The 14,644-nt window shown below is 37.5% G+C and overlaps 1 protein-coding gene across 3 annotated transcripts in view; it reads right to left on the reverse strand.

Moving 5' to 3' along the window:
• Window positions 1–14,644, reverse strand: part of ANKRD31 (ankyrin repeat domain 31) — a 137,715-nt gene that overhangs the window by 61,850 nt on the left and 61,221 nt on the right. For all 3 annotated transcript variants that reach the window (XR_009738979.1, XR_009738978.1, XM_061429988.1), the window contains exons 14-17: window positions 8,748–8,892; window positions 5,219–5,271; window positions 2,728–4,228; window positions 2,051–2,212 (exon numbers count right to left, since the gene is read on the reverse strand). Coding sequence is in view for 1 of the 3 variants with exons in the window: in XM_061429988.1 (XP_061285972.1) it covers window positions 2,051–2,212; window positions 2,728–4,228; window positions 5,219–5,271; window positions 8,748–8,892 (1,861 nt within the window). In the remaining 2 variants the exon portion in view is untranslated. The remainder of the gene's footprint in view (window positions 1–2,050; window positions 2,213–2,727; window positions 4,229–5,218; window positions 5,272–8,747; window positions 8,893–14,644) is intronic.

Genomic DNA, 14,644 nt, shown 5'->3' on the forward strand with positions numbered 1-14,644 from the left:
TCGTTCCGTCATGTCCGACTGTTTGCAACCCATGGACTGTAACCCACCAGGCTCCTCTGTCCATGGAATTCTCCAGGCCAGAATACTGGAGTAGGGTACCATTCCCTTCTCCAGGGGATCTTCCCAACCGAGGCATCGAATCCAGGTCTCCTGCACTGCACACGGATTCTTTACCATTTGAGCCACCAGGGAAGTCCCACACAGAAACATACGTCAATTAATATTATAATTGCTGTTGCTATTTTAAAACACAATTTGTAAAGAAATGGTAGAGCATCTGAGCACATTAATTCATTCTAGCTGTTGTTCACTCTATCCTAAGCTTGACTGAAGTAAATAAGACTTGCTTCATTTCTATACTCGTTTCACTCAGTAGTCCATAATCCACTTTCCACATTTATTCTCATATCTCAACGAGTGTGTTTCTGATGACAAAAGCCAACCAAACTATGGCCTATTGAGCATTTCATTTTTCTTTCACAGAAAACTCAGTACAATATTATTATCTAAATATTTTTATTTCTTTTCCTTACATCAAAAGTTAGAAATACTAAAAATAATGAATTTTTTCCCTAAACTATGTTAAAATGATATACTAGAAGATATTTTTGTAATATTATGTAAAGAAAATAGAAGACACTATCTCTTGAGTGGCCTGCAGCCTCGGGGAATGAGAGACATGTAAAAAATTACATTAAAATCTGATTAAGTGCTACCAGAGTAGCATATAACTAGTAGAAACATACTAGTTTCTTGTGGTTCTGGAGACCAGAAATCCAACACCAAGGTGTCAGCAGGGCTGCACTTTCTCTGGAAGTTGTAAGGAAGAATCCTTCCTTGCTTCCTCCAACTTAGCTTCTTTGGCTTTTGGCCACATTGTTCTTTTGTCTGGCTCTTCACATTATCTTCTCTTTCCTTGCGTGTCTCAAAGCTGACTCCATTTTTCTTTTATAAGGATACTTGTTAGATTTGGGTCCTATTTGGAAAATCCAGTACAATTTCCTCATCTCAAGGTCCTTAACTATATCTGCAAAGATTCTTCTTCTAAATAAGGTAATATTCACTCTTTTTTATATATATTAAATGCAACAGTATCACAGATTCCAGGGATTAGGATATGGACATAGGTTTTTTGGGGGGCCACTATTCAACCCACTATAGGAGGTATATATGCTGCTACTGCTGCTGCTAAGTCGCTTCAGTCGTGTCCGACTCTATGCGACCCCATAGACGGCAGCCCACCAGGCTCCCCCGTCCCTGGGATTCTCCAGGCAAGAACACTGGAGTGGGTTGCCATTTCCTTCTCCAATGCGTGAAACTGAAAAGTGAAAGTGAAGTCGCTCAGTCGTGTCTGACTCTTAGCGACCCCATGGACTGCAGCCTACCAGGCTCCTCCGTCCATGGGGTTTCCCAGGCAAGAGTACTGGAGTGGGGTGCCACTGCCTTCTCCAGAAGTATGTATAAGAAGTGCTTTAGTTTACATGAGAAGGAGACAATGGGGAAAAGTTCAAAAAGGATGCCTAGTATTCCAACCTCTAACTCTATCAACTTTTTCTTACTAATCAACTTCACAGGGCTTAACATTTGACCTGAGGTAGTCCAGCCTATGGTTCACCACAGAACCAGCTCCAAGAACTACCAAAGAATAGTCATTTATCCATATTGTCAAACACTGACAAAAAGAAACTAGTGGCTATGCTTCTTTAATTTCCCTTATGTTAAAAGGGCTCAGTGAAAGTTCTAAGGGATCGGACACAATCCAGATCTGCTGCCCCGACTCAACCTCCTTGCTGTCTCTACTGTTTACCTTATCTCCTCTAACATAACAAATAGACAAAAATATGACAATATATTGGACGACTAAGAGATTCTCAAGTGGTGTATTATAGTAAAACCACCTAACAAATAGAGCCAAAATAATCTTATAATTTAGTGAATGACTAAAAAATAAACAGTAAATATGAAAGTATATATAATTCTTTGAAGGAGAGTGGATTGCTAGGAGTGGTCATGCAAAAACCTTGTCCCTATATAGTACAGGAATACAAACCTTGGCTGCAGGTAGCTCTGGAGACATTTTTTCTTTTTCTAAAATTCTGAATTTTTTTGTGTGATTGGATGTGAGTAGGCATATGAATTTCTGAATCTGGTTTTTCTTTTTTCTCTTTACAGTTTCTTATAGTGTTTTCATCTCCATTGACAAATTCCTCACCTGAAAAAAAAAAAACATTTTGAAGTATCAGTGTTGTATTTCTCCTTACTGGTTATAGGACTAAGAAAGAGTCTATAATTGCTCCATGTTTCTGTTCCTTTCTAGACTGCTTTTTTATTTAAAGGAATGGAAGCCTTTAAAAATGTTTTCATACAACAAACGTAAATTAGTTTCCTGGATGCAATTTCAACAGTGAATCACTAAAATCAATGGAGCTAACATTTTCCTGCTATGAAAATGTTGTTAGGTTTCTTGACATCAAGTAGGTGCTATATTAAAAAGAAAGCTAAAAACTCATAGAAATACTGTTTTTTTAACTTCTGTCAATATTAATTTAGCACCTTCTTTCAAAGAAAATACCATTACTTACCTAATTAATAATATCTCTAAATTGTGATCCACATGTCCTCATTCTGATCAGTTTGGGCAGAGGTTAAGTGAAATTCAGTTGGAAATTTCTATGAAATAACTAAATCTATAGGAAATGTGTACAAATTGAACACTACTACTAATACCTGGTTTGTGAGAAATCTCCTTCTCTTCTCTTTGACTAAGTTGTGAGACGTTGGTCAATTCTTCACTGTCAGTAGAATGAAAACCTATATTTTGTACGGCTTTGCTCTCTTGTCTTTTTTCAACTTTAGTTGTTTCCATTACTTGAAAAGGAACACCTCTGGATGAAGGCCTATTTGAAGGACTTGTTTCTTGGCCTGTGTCAGTATAATTCCTTTTAGTGTCTCCTTCCTTATTCACCTTTTCCACATGTAGATCTGTTTGATTCATTAAAGGAGTTAGTATGCTAGGGCTATAATCCTGAGGATTCTTGATTAGCTTCTCATGACTGGTCAACTCTGAAACTTCATGTGTCAAGACTGTCCCTATACAAGCCAGAGGAGTATGTTCAGGATTGCCATGTGAGTGATCAAAAGAAGTTCCACATGAACACTGTTCATAATTTGAAACATGTTCAGAAACTATTATATTATCTGAATTAGAAAAACTAACAGCTTCCTGTTGTGGAAGTATGGTTAGGCTGTCTTCTTTTAACTCATTTTCCTGTGGAAAATGGTCTTGAGAAGGTAAAAATTGTTGAAAATCCATTTCTTCTCTATTTGTTTTATTCTCTTTATAAGTATCATGGTTTTCGCAACCTGAAGAACTTATCACCTTTTTAGATATTACAGTCTCCTCAGAAGCACAGGAATCACCATGATCATCATTATTAAAGTTTTCCTTTATAAAGGATGGGGAAAATTTTTCCCACTTGAGGCTCTCATCTTTTTGACTTGAGTTACTGTTTTCATGAGATTTATAAGGGCTAATGTGCTCCTGGTCTTGGAGAGTATGAGGCTGCTGATCTGTAGTAACAAGTAGTAACTTGGTTTTTTCATGTAGAGAAAGTCCTAAGAGAGAAACAGCTTCAGCTTGGTCAATGGATTCTACTTCCATACATTTTATTTCTTGACTGTCTGATAAATCCAGGCTTTGAACATGTGTCTCTCTGGGAATTGAACAAGTTTCAACATCATTACGCAAACCATTGTTCAGGCCTGATAGAGCTTGGCTAAAAGGTTTACGTGACTTTTCTGGAAGGTCATCAAGGATTTGGAGAGCTTGTTGCTGACGAGTAACTGATCTGCTTATTCTTCTAGAAGAAGAGACAGCCACTGTCTTTCTTGGACTGCTTTCTTGGCTTGTATCATCCACTTGAGTCCTTTTATGTTGTGTATTTCTTCTGCCTTTATCTTTAGACACACTTGTGCTGGGATCCTCAGCACTATGGAGATTGTCCTTTCTGAATCCTGTAGAGTGTATCTGGTTAAGAATTGATTGTTTCTGCTTGGATTTACCAATTCTCATGTTTGGGGAATCTTTTTGATAATGTTCATATATATCTGTATTTATAAATAAACTCTTCTTGCTTCCTTTATTGACTTCTACATGTTCTGGCTTCTGTCTGTTGGAATTTTCATCATAAACAAACCCACTGTGATTTTTAGAACTGAATTTTGGTTTCTATAGAAACAAAATACACAGTTTTAACTGTCAGCTGTAATTCTGCATTCAACTCATTCTGGATTGGAGAAAAAGAAAACTATTATTCCATTCAACCTTATAATTTGATCTAACCACAGGGCCTTATAATTTGATCTAACCACAGGGCCTGCTGGGATATATACAACCTGATATATATTTCAGAAAAAATAGACTAAAAGCAGGAAGACAAATGTAATAGATTCAAACTCCATGTATGTGCTAATTGTTATCTTTTCCTGTACATTTTAATTTGTACTTGCCAGTATTTTAGCACTATCAATCTTATTACTAAACATAATAAAAAAATTTAATCAAGCTAATCCATATAGGCTTTTAAAACAATCAGATAATTCCTTCACAAGGAATCTTTGTAACTCTGCTTTAAAACCACTCTCCTCTCCCATTTGTTATAGAGATAGAATTAAGTTTCTTCTTCTGGTATCTGTTAGCATCATAGGTAGGGTAGTGGAAGAAGGGATTTAAAAACAAAAGGACAGATATGCAACCAAGTAGGCGTGTACGGAAAGATTACTGTGGGCTGACAAGACTGAGACAGGGCCAGGGCTTCCTCTCACACATCACAACCTAAAGCATCAGATGGGAAATAACTGCCCACCACATAAAGTTTAACGGGCTGGATTAGCACCTTTGACTCTCATACTGTGCTCAGGCCAGAGGGAAGTCAACATGGCTGATAAACCTCATGGCTTTATAAAGAGGAGAAAGGAAGTAGGAATGGTTACCAATACATTAGTGTGCCCACATACACTACATTTACTCAACTGCTTCCCAAACTAACAGCCCAGAACCTTCTGAGTCTCATGTAATTATTCCAAAGTGTCTAAAAAGCAAAGGCGAAGTCACTGTTCCTGATGAATGCTTCAGCGGTCTTTCTTTCCCCTCCGATGAGCAATAAAATAACCCGCAGGTGTGCTCTATAAACACGTTCACTGCTGAACAGAGAGCTACCTTGTGCGGGTGTGCATCCTCTCCATCTGAGGGGTCAAGGCTATTCTTCTGAGCTGTAAACAAAAAGAGAAAATCAAAGAAAACAGCCTCCAGAGGTCAAACTCTAGGCTTTTAAAACCACAAGGCCTTTGCCATGAGCAAACCAAGTGGAAAAAATAAAATTATGGAAACACATTTTATTAAAATTGGCACATATAAAATTACATAATTTATGATTTCCATATTTATTATAAAACAAATACTATCTTGAGAGAGCTGAAAACACTTCTGTAGGAAAAGCAAAACAGACCCAACAACATAATGCTGAAGATGGGCACTGAACTCGGTTATTTTTATATTCCCCACAGTTATACTCAGATATGCAAGTGTACAAGCTTTTATAAGGCAAAAATTCTTTCATAATGAATTGTATCATTATCACTTCCTAATACATCTGCTTACTAAAGTTGAAGGATACATGATTAACATACAGAAATCCACTGCTTTTCTATACACTAATAGGGAACTATCAGAAAGAGAAAGCAAGGGAATTAAAAAAAAACGTACATTTACAATCTCACCAAAAAGAATAAAATACCAAGGAATAATCTTAACCAAGGAGGTGAAAGACTTATACTTTGAAAACTGTAAACATCAGTGAAGGAAACTGAAGATGATACACAGAAAAGAGAAGACATACTGTGTTCTTGGACTGAAAGAATACTGTTAAAATTTCCATACTACCCAAAGTAATCCACAGATCTAATGCAATCCCTATCAAAACAGTCACAGCATTTTTCGCAGAACTACAAGTAATCCTATAATTTATGCAAGACCACAAAAGACCCTGAACTGCCAAAGCAATCTAGAGAAAGATGAACAGAGCTGGAGGAATCATGCTCCCTGACTTCGGACTACACAAAACTACAGTAATCAAAACAGCATGGCGACGGTACAAACACAGACACAGATTGATGGGACAGACTAGAAAGTTCAGAAATAAACCAATGCAGTTATTTTCAACTAACCTGTGACAAAGGAGGCAAAAATACACAATGGATAAAAGAAAGTCTCTTCAATAAACGGTACCTAGGATAAGTAGTGAAACTGGACAGCTACATGTAAAAGAATGAAATTAGAACATTTTCTCACACCACATACAAAAATAAACTCAAAATGGATTAAAGACATAATTGTAAGAACAGAAACCAAAAACTTCCAACAGAGAACATGGGCAGGATGTTCTTTGAAATAAATCATTGTAATATTTAATATTATTTTGGATCTGTTTCCTAAGGAAACAAAGGAAATGAAATAAAAGATAAACAAATGGGACCTAATAAAACTGAAAAGCTTTGCATAGCAAAGGAAATCACTGGCAAGACAAAAAGATGACCTACTAAATGGAAGAAAATATTTGCAAATGATATGACCAATAGAGGTTAATGTCCAAAATATATAAACAATTCATAAAATGCAATATAAAACAAAAAACTAAAAAAATGGGCAGAAGACGTGAATAGACATTTTTCCAAAGAAGATATACAGATAGCTAACAGGCACATGAAAAAATGTTCAACAGTAATAATCATCAGAGAAATACAAATCAAAACCGCATTGAGATGTTACCTCACACCTGTCAAAATATCTATCATCAAAAAGTCTACAAACAACAAAAGTTGTTAAGGATTTGTAGAAAAGGGATCCCTTGTACACTGTTGGTGGAAATGTAAATTGCAGCCACTATGCACCGACTCAATGGACATGAGTTTGAGCTGGGAGACAGTGAAGGACAGAGAAGCCTGGTGCGCTGTAGTTCATGGGGTCGCAAAGAGTTGGACATGACTTAGTGACTGAACAACAACAACAACAATGGAAAACAGTATGGAGACATGGAGACTTCTCCAAAAACAAAAAGTAGAGCTAAGATATGACTGGACTTCCTTGGTGGCACAGTGGATAAGAATCCACCTGCCAATGCAGGAGACACAGTCTGATCCCTGGTCTGGGACGATTCCACATGCTGTGGAACAACTAAGCCCGAGGGCCACAACTACTGTGTCCATGCTCTGGAGCCTGTGAGCTGCAACTACTGAGCCTGTGCACCGCAACGAGTGAAGCCCGAGAGCCCACACGCTACAGCTACGGAGCTGGCGCGCTGCAACTGCTGAAGCCCAAGCACCTACAGCCAGTGCTCTGCAACCAGAGACGTCTCTGCAGTGAGAAGCTCGTGCACCACAAGGAAGAGCAGCCCCTGCTCTCCACAACTAGAGAAAGCAAATGAAGACCCACTGCAGCCAAAAATAAAATTAATTAATTAAAAAAAAAAAGAAACCATGACATGACCCAGTAATTAAACTGCTAGATGTATCTCCAAAGAAAATGAAAACATGAATTCAAAAAGATACTAGCACCCCCATGTTCATAGTAGCATTATATATAATACCAAAGATATGGAAACAACCTAACTGTCCATAGCAGATGAATGGATAAAGAAGATGGAGTATATATTCATGCAATGGGATACTGCTCAACCATAAAAAAGAATGAAATTCTGCCATTTGCAACAACCCAGAAGGTATTATTCTTGGTGAAATAAGAGAAGGACAAATACTCTATATTACCACTTCTATGTGGAATGTAAAAATATAAATCAATGTATAAACAGAAACAGACTCACAGATACAGAGAACAAAGTAAAAGTTACCAGTGGGGAAAGGCAAGAGGGGCAAAAAAAAAGGTTTGGGAATTAAGAGATACAAAATACTTTGTATAAAATAAATAAGCACAGGGATATAGCCATTACTTTGCAATAACTTTAAATGGAGTATAACATATAAAAATACTGAATCACTACATTGTATACCTGAAACTAACATAATATTGTAAATCAATTATACTTCAATAAAATATAAACGATTCTTATATAATCTTTTTGAAAGTGAAGTTTAACTTAACTGATCCTTTGCTGTTTAACTCACCAGTGTAATGATGAATGACAACGCAAAAGTATAGCCATAAGAAAATATTCTTAAGGAATGAAAGTTAACAATCCTGGCCATATTCATTGAAAAAGATACAGCCAAGCATAAGTCACAACTTATAACTCATGTTATTCAGTCAATGGATTATGGGGGGAAAACCCAGAACTGTATAAAAGTTTTCTGTTTGCAATGCATATCCTGGGGAAAAGTACATTTAGTGTTATCTTTCTAGTTCCTTCAGAGTTCTTCCATTTGGTGCCTTTGCAAACAAGTCAGTGTGCTCTACTAATGGAATGAAGCGAAATTTCCTCAAAATTTCTGAGGAAAATCAATTTAATTTCTATAATTCTAAGCTTGATTTCTATAACTCTCTACTAAGGATGACATGGTTGGATGACATCACTGATTCAATGGACCTGAGTCTGAGCAAATTCCAGGAGACAGTGACAGACAGGTTAGCCTGGCGTGCTGCAGTTCATGGGGTCACAAGGAGTCGCACACGACTGAGCACCTCAACAGCAACTGCTGACATGATGAACAGATGTAATAGAGCAGTTTAAGTTTACCTGATGCAAGACGGTTTCGATGTTTAGGAACAAATCTCTCAAGGAGACGCATCATACGTGAGTCTTTGGCTTCATCTAAAGCACACTTTCCATTATCATTTCTAAATAAAGGATCTGCTCCATTCAAAAGAAGTAACTCTGCCACCTAGAGGAAGATTGTTTCATGTGAGGAGCCCAGACAAAAAGTATATTATTATTAAAATGTATGCTAGCATACAACTGTAAGCAACATCAAATATTTCTTTCCAAATATTTGGAATTTACCAACCATACAGAGTTTGGGTTTACCTGTAACATCGTTGCCCAACAACAAAAATCAATGTAACCGCTACTGAATCATAATTTGTTGATGTACATATGACTTCTCTTACCAGGAAAAGAGAGAGGAAGCAAGGAAGAGGGAAGAAAGCAGGGAGGGTGGGTGGCAGAATGTCTATGGTTTGGCTGATGATGAAATGGAGCTAGCATATATACTGGGAACTTGAATTACATTCTGGGAACCTGAATTACATCAACAGGTTCCAGGAGATAGTATGTCTTCTACACATACCTTTGCTGCTGCTCCTCCTCCTCAGCGTCAGAGAGAAACCAGGAAACTCTTACTCTGTTACTACTCCTCAAGTAGCCTCCTTTATGAAGCACTCCCTGACCTCCTCACCCACTGATGCCCTAGAGAAAAATGACCTCTTCCTTCTTTTATGTACATATTTTATGTCCAATATATGCTATATTATATTATACTCACCTCTTATACCTCTCGCCTATATTTCAAGTTTTTTAGGGTGGGACTCTGTTTTTCTTTTAAAATTAATATTTTGGGGTAGAAAATTAATAAATATGGTTCAGAATACAGAAGGCTCAGAGAAACAGACAATAAAAACTAAGTTTCCCTTCTCTACCCTTGTACATCAGTCATCTAATTATTTCTTCTAAGTTAGCTCTGGTTACAGTTTCCCCTGAATTTTCCCAGTGTCTAGTCCAACAGGTATATATGTGTATATCATAAATGTGTATATATGTTGTTTCTTACACAAGTGGGCCTATAATACATACATTTTTCTGTGCTTTAGCTTCTTTCCTGCCTACCCTACCCTGCATCAGACTCTGAAAACTGTTTCAAATCAGATAGATTGAACTTCCTCATTCTTTCTAGCAGCTGAGTAATAATTTACTTTTTAATATACCTATATGAATGTATTAATGCTTCAATTTAGAAGACTCTTGAGAGTCCCTTGGACAGCAAGGATCTCAAACCAGTAAATCCTAAAGGAAATCAATCCTCAATATTCATTGGAAGGACTGATGCTGAAGCTGAAGCTCCAAAGCTTTGGCTACCTGATACGAAGAGCTGACTCACTGGAAAAGATCCTGATGCTGGGAAAGACTGAATGCAGGAGGAAAAGTGGATGACAGAGGATGAGATGGTTGGATGGCATCACTGACTCTCAATGGACATGAGTTTGAGCAAAGTCTGAGAGATGGTGGAGGACAGGGGAGCCTGGCATGCTACAGTTCATGGTGTCAAAGAGAGTCAGACATGACTGAGCAACTCAAAAACAACAACCCTACTAATGGATATTTAAGTTGCTTCCAAGTTTTCACAACAGATATATGTCTTAATCATCTTTATATTCCCAGTGTCTATTTCAGTATCTGGAAAAGACTGTATGTTTAATAAATGCTGTTTAATAAAAGAATGAATGTTGGTCTAGGAGGATGTGTGGAACAAGCTTTAAAGAACATTATACTAAAAGAAGCCTAGATTTCCATGTAAATATCTAGAATGAGAGATAGGTCAGAATTTCTATAAATTTTAAGCATATAAAAATTATATACATATATACTTATATCTATATATATTTAATATGTGTTTCCTTTTAAATATATGTATTTCCTTTTACAAAAAAAGCATTCTACAAGAGAAAAGTGCCCCATCACACACAGGGATAATATAAGCCAAATCCTTTCAAAATTAAGATTCAGAAACTTGATGATTCTGCTTTTCAAACGACTTTGTTATGGGAGTTTAAAGCTAGGTAAGAGGATTGAAAGTAATAGTAGGTATAATTAAATCTATAATTCATATGCCTAGATCTGCACATACTGTTCAGCAATACAAATGGAAAGCATATTGCTTTCTTTCAGGAAAAGTAATTCCGTAAGTTTGTTTATCTCTGGAGGTTTTATGTCAAATAATAAAGCATGCAGTATGAGAGTATCTGAGGGTCAAGGAACATGAAAAAGAAGACAGGACGAAGGGAAGAGAGCCTCACTTCTCTGGAGATCCGATGGTTGCCCTAAGCGAGGGAATACATTACTTTGGCAGTCTCTGTTTTATCCACTGCCTAGTGGATACTCTCTATCCATGTACTCTATGGACACCAACTATCCACATTTACCAATTTCCTCTATAGCCTGCTATCAGGACTTCTGAAGCCTACTTATATTACATACTCTTTAACTTAAAAAACTCTCTCTCTTCTCATCAAATGGCAGTAAATAAGTTATTTCCATGGAGTTTTTAACCCTGTATTTAAAACCTGCATTTTATTCTGTATTAGTTATCTGTTGCTACCTGACAAGTTACCCCAAAACTCAGTAGCTTAATAATAAATATTTATAATCTCATGGTTCTGTGGGTCAGGAATTTGGGAGTGGTGGAGGTGGTTAGTTCTGCCTTGGGGCCTCTCAGGAGGTTGTAGTCAAGAGGCTGGCTGGAGATACAATCATCTAGAAGCTTGACAGCACCTGGAGGATTTGTTTCTAAGATGGCTCACTCATGTGGCTGTGGGCAGGAAAAGGCTCAGCGCGCTGCCAGAGCACCTCGCCATGGAGCTGCCTGAGTGGCTACTTGATATGACATCTGGCTTCCTTCAGCTGTTGAACGAGTGGCTGACAGAACAAGGAAGACGCCACGATAGCTTTCAACCGGGTCTCAGAAGTCATATGATGTGTTACTTCTGCCACATCCTATTTGTTAGAAGCAATTCACTGAAACTGCAGCCCACACTCCTGAGGAGAAGACTCAGGTTCCACCTTTCAGACAGAAGAGTGTTAAAGAACTTGTGGCTATTTTAAGGCCACCACATATTCTTAACTGGAACAAGCAGAGCCATTTCAGTAAGTGGCTGGCCTCACAATCTCCACTTATTTAATTCATCAAACAGTAGACCCCTGAAGGAAATACTTCTACTGAGAGCTTGCCTGTGGCTTTTCACCTTCAACAATATTATTGAATCTAGTGCTTCTCCTTCTAAAATCAGCTGACTTCTGTATTGCTGAACCACTCTGACTCCATCTTGTCAGCTCTACTTTAGTCCTTCCCCTCTCCTTTCTGCATGACTGCACTTTAGCCTACTCATAAGGAATGTGCTCAAGCCAGATAAATTCACTAACAACTTTGCCTTCATCAGATGTGGAAGCTGAAAGAACGCCTTTTGCTGATGCAGATGGTTAATGGTCATGAGACCCAGGAGGAGGAAAACTCTCCATTCCCAGTCAGTGCGGATGTGCTTCTCACTTGGTAGTCAGATTCTAATTTTAGCTCTGGCCCCTTGAAATCCCCCTGGACTCCTTTCTGTGGTGTAGAGCACAACTGTGCATGCCTCTGGATTGCTCTCTGCCCAATCTTGCCAGTATATAAGTTATCCACAATAAACTTCATGATTGCACTGTATGGAACTGCTTTGTTAATAATGCTCTGTTTTACAGACTCAAAGTTCCTCTAAGTTTGGAGGACATTATTTCATATCTCTTCCTTCCAATAAATCCCTTGTGTAAGAAGCCAATAAGACAGAGAATAAAATTCTTTCAAGTACTTGAAAAGCCAGTATTTTGACTATACATTCCTAATGGGGTATAAACAAAACAAAAAGCTTCATTAGTAGTTCCATTGTTATTACTATTGTTAATAACAGAAATATCACTAATAGTAATATTGTAAATAAAATGTACAATAAAGAAATAAGTTAATATATTAAGAAACAAATGCTTAGCATAAAAGAAAAAGAGATACAAGTAAAAAATAAAGTTATTATTAATCTATAATATTAAGTTTGAAATGGAAATATCAGTAAGAACTCATGATTTTTCTTTCTAAAAGTATGATTTCATGGAAAATGCCTAAAAACAATAACATCCAATAGCAATGAGCACACCTCGCACCCAAACTATGGTCTCTAAATAGATTTTCCATTAAAACAGCCATTTACAGAAAATACGGGAAGAAACCATAAAAATCAGTCAAATCCAGAATTTCGGAAACCCCAACCAACAAATTACCCAGGCTCCAGAAGAGACAAAACACAGGAAGAAATGTTATAGATTAAAACATACTTGAGACATAAAAAACACATGTAGTACATAGACCCTGACAGATCCTCATTCAAACAAAACTTTTAATAAAAACCACTTTTAGATAATTTGGGAAAATTTGAATATGGACTGGGTAGTATTAAATGGTATTAACAAATAAGTTTTATTAGGTAAGATGATTTTAAAAATGTGGGTGTGAGAAAAAAGTCCTTATCTGTTAGAGATGCAGGTACAAGTATTTATCGGTAAAATGGTACGATGTCTGGAATTCAAAAAAAATACTCCCAACAATGACAAAACATTATCCATGGTCCCACCTACTATGTGGTATGACTTTCTATAGTGCAATAGAATAAACAATCAAACTTTATAAGATAGCTCACTCCAGACACAAATGGAATGGATAACCAACATGTCTGGGGATATCTTTTTAATATCTGTGAATCCTAATAACACAGTCAATGAACCTCTAATTCAACATCTCAAATACATATCACAAGCATGCTCCATCAAATAAAAGCTTGCTGCTGCTGTTGCTGCTAAGTCACGTCAGTCGTGTCCGACTCTGTGAGACCCCATACACAGCAGCCCACCTGGGATTCCTCTGTCCCTGGGATTCTCCAGGCAAGAAAACTGAAGAAAAGCTTGCTAAAACTGCGATACCTTATATCAACTTGTCATGCCATTTCCTTCACAAATTAAGCCTAATAAAGGAGGATCAAGGTCAGTCTGACATGATGTGTTCTTAGCGATGTCTGCTTATGCTCAAAGATCATTATGCCTGCCTAAATGTCTCCCGCTGTATGTTTAATAATTTATCCCAGATTTTTCTAAGTAACCACAGTAAGCTGATTATCTTAAATTCACAAATTCTACTTTTTCCACACACTTAAAAGAATGTATTTAAGTGTTGTTGCTGTTGTTGTTTAGTTAGTAAGTCATGTCCAATTCTTTGCAACCTCATGGACTGCAGCATGCCAGGCTCCTCTATCCTCCACTATCTTCTGAAGTTTGCTCAGATTCATGTCCACTGAGTTGGTGATGCAATCTAACCATCTCATCTTCTGCTGCCCCCTTCCTTTGCCTTCACTCCTTCCCAGCATCAGGGTTTTTTCCGATGGGCTGGCTCTTCGAATCAGGTGCCAAAGTATTGGAGCTTCAGCATCAGTCCTTCCAATGAATAATCAGGTTGATTTCCTTTAGGATTGACTGGTTTGATCTCCTTGCAGTCCAAGGGACTCTCAAGAGCCTCCTCCAGCATCACAATTCAAAAGCATCAATTCTTTGATGCTCAGCCTTTTTTATGGTACTTGACTACTGGAAAAACCATAGCTTTGACTCTACGGACCTTTGTCGGCAAAGGGATCTTTCTGCTTTTTAATATGCTATGTAGGTTTGTCATAGCTTTCCTTCCAAGGAACAAGCATTTAACTTCATGGCTGTAGTCACAGTCCACAGTGATTTTGGAGCCCAAGAAAAAAAAAATCTGTCACTGATTCTACTTTTCCCCCCATCTATTTGCCATGAACTGATGGGACTGGATGCCATGATCTTAGTTTTTTAAATGTTGAGTTTTAAGCCAG

Source organism: Bos javanicus, chromosome 10 (assembly GCF_032452875.1).
Source record: "Bos javanicus breed banteng chromosome 10, ARS-OSU_banteng_1.0, whole genome shotgun sequence".
NCBI lineage: Eukaryota > Metazoa > Chordata > Mammalia > Artiodactyla > Bovidae > Bos > Bos javanicus.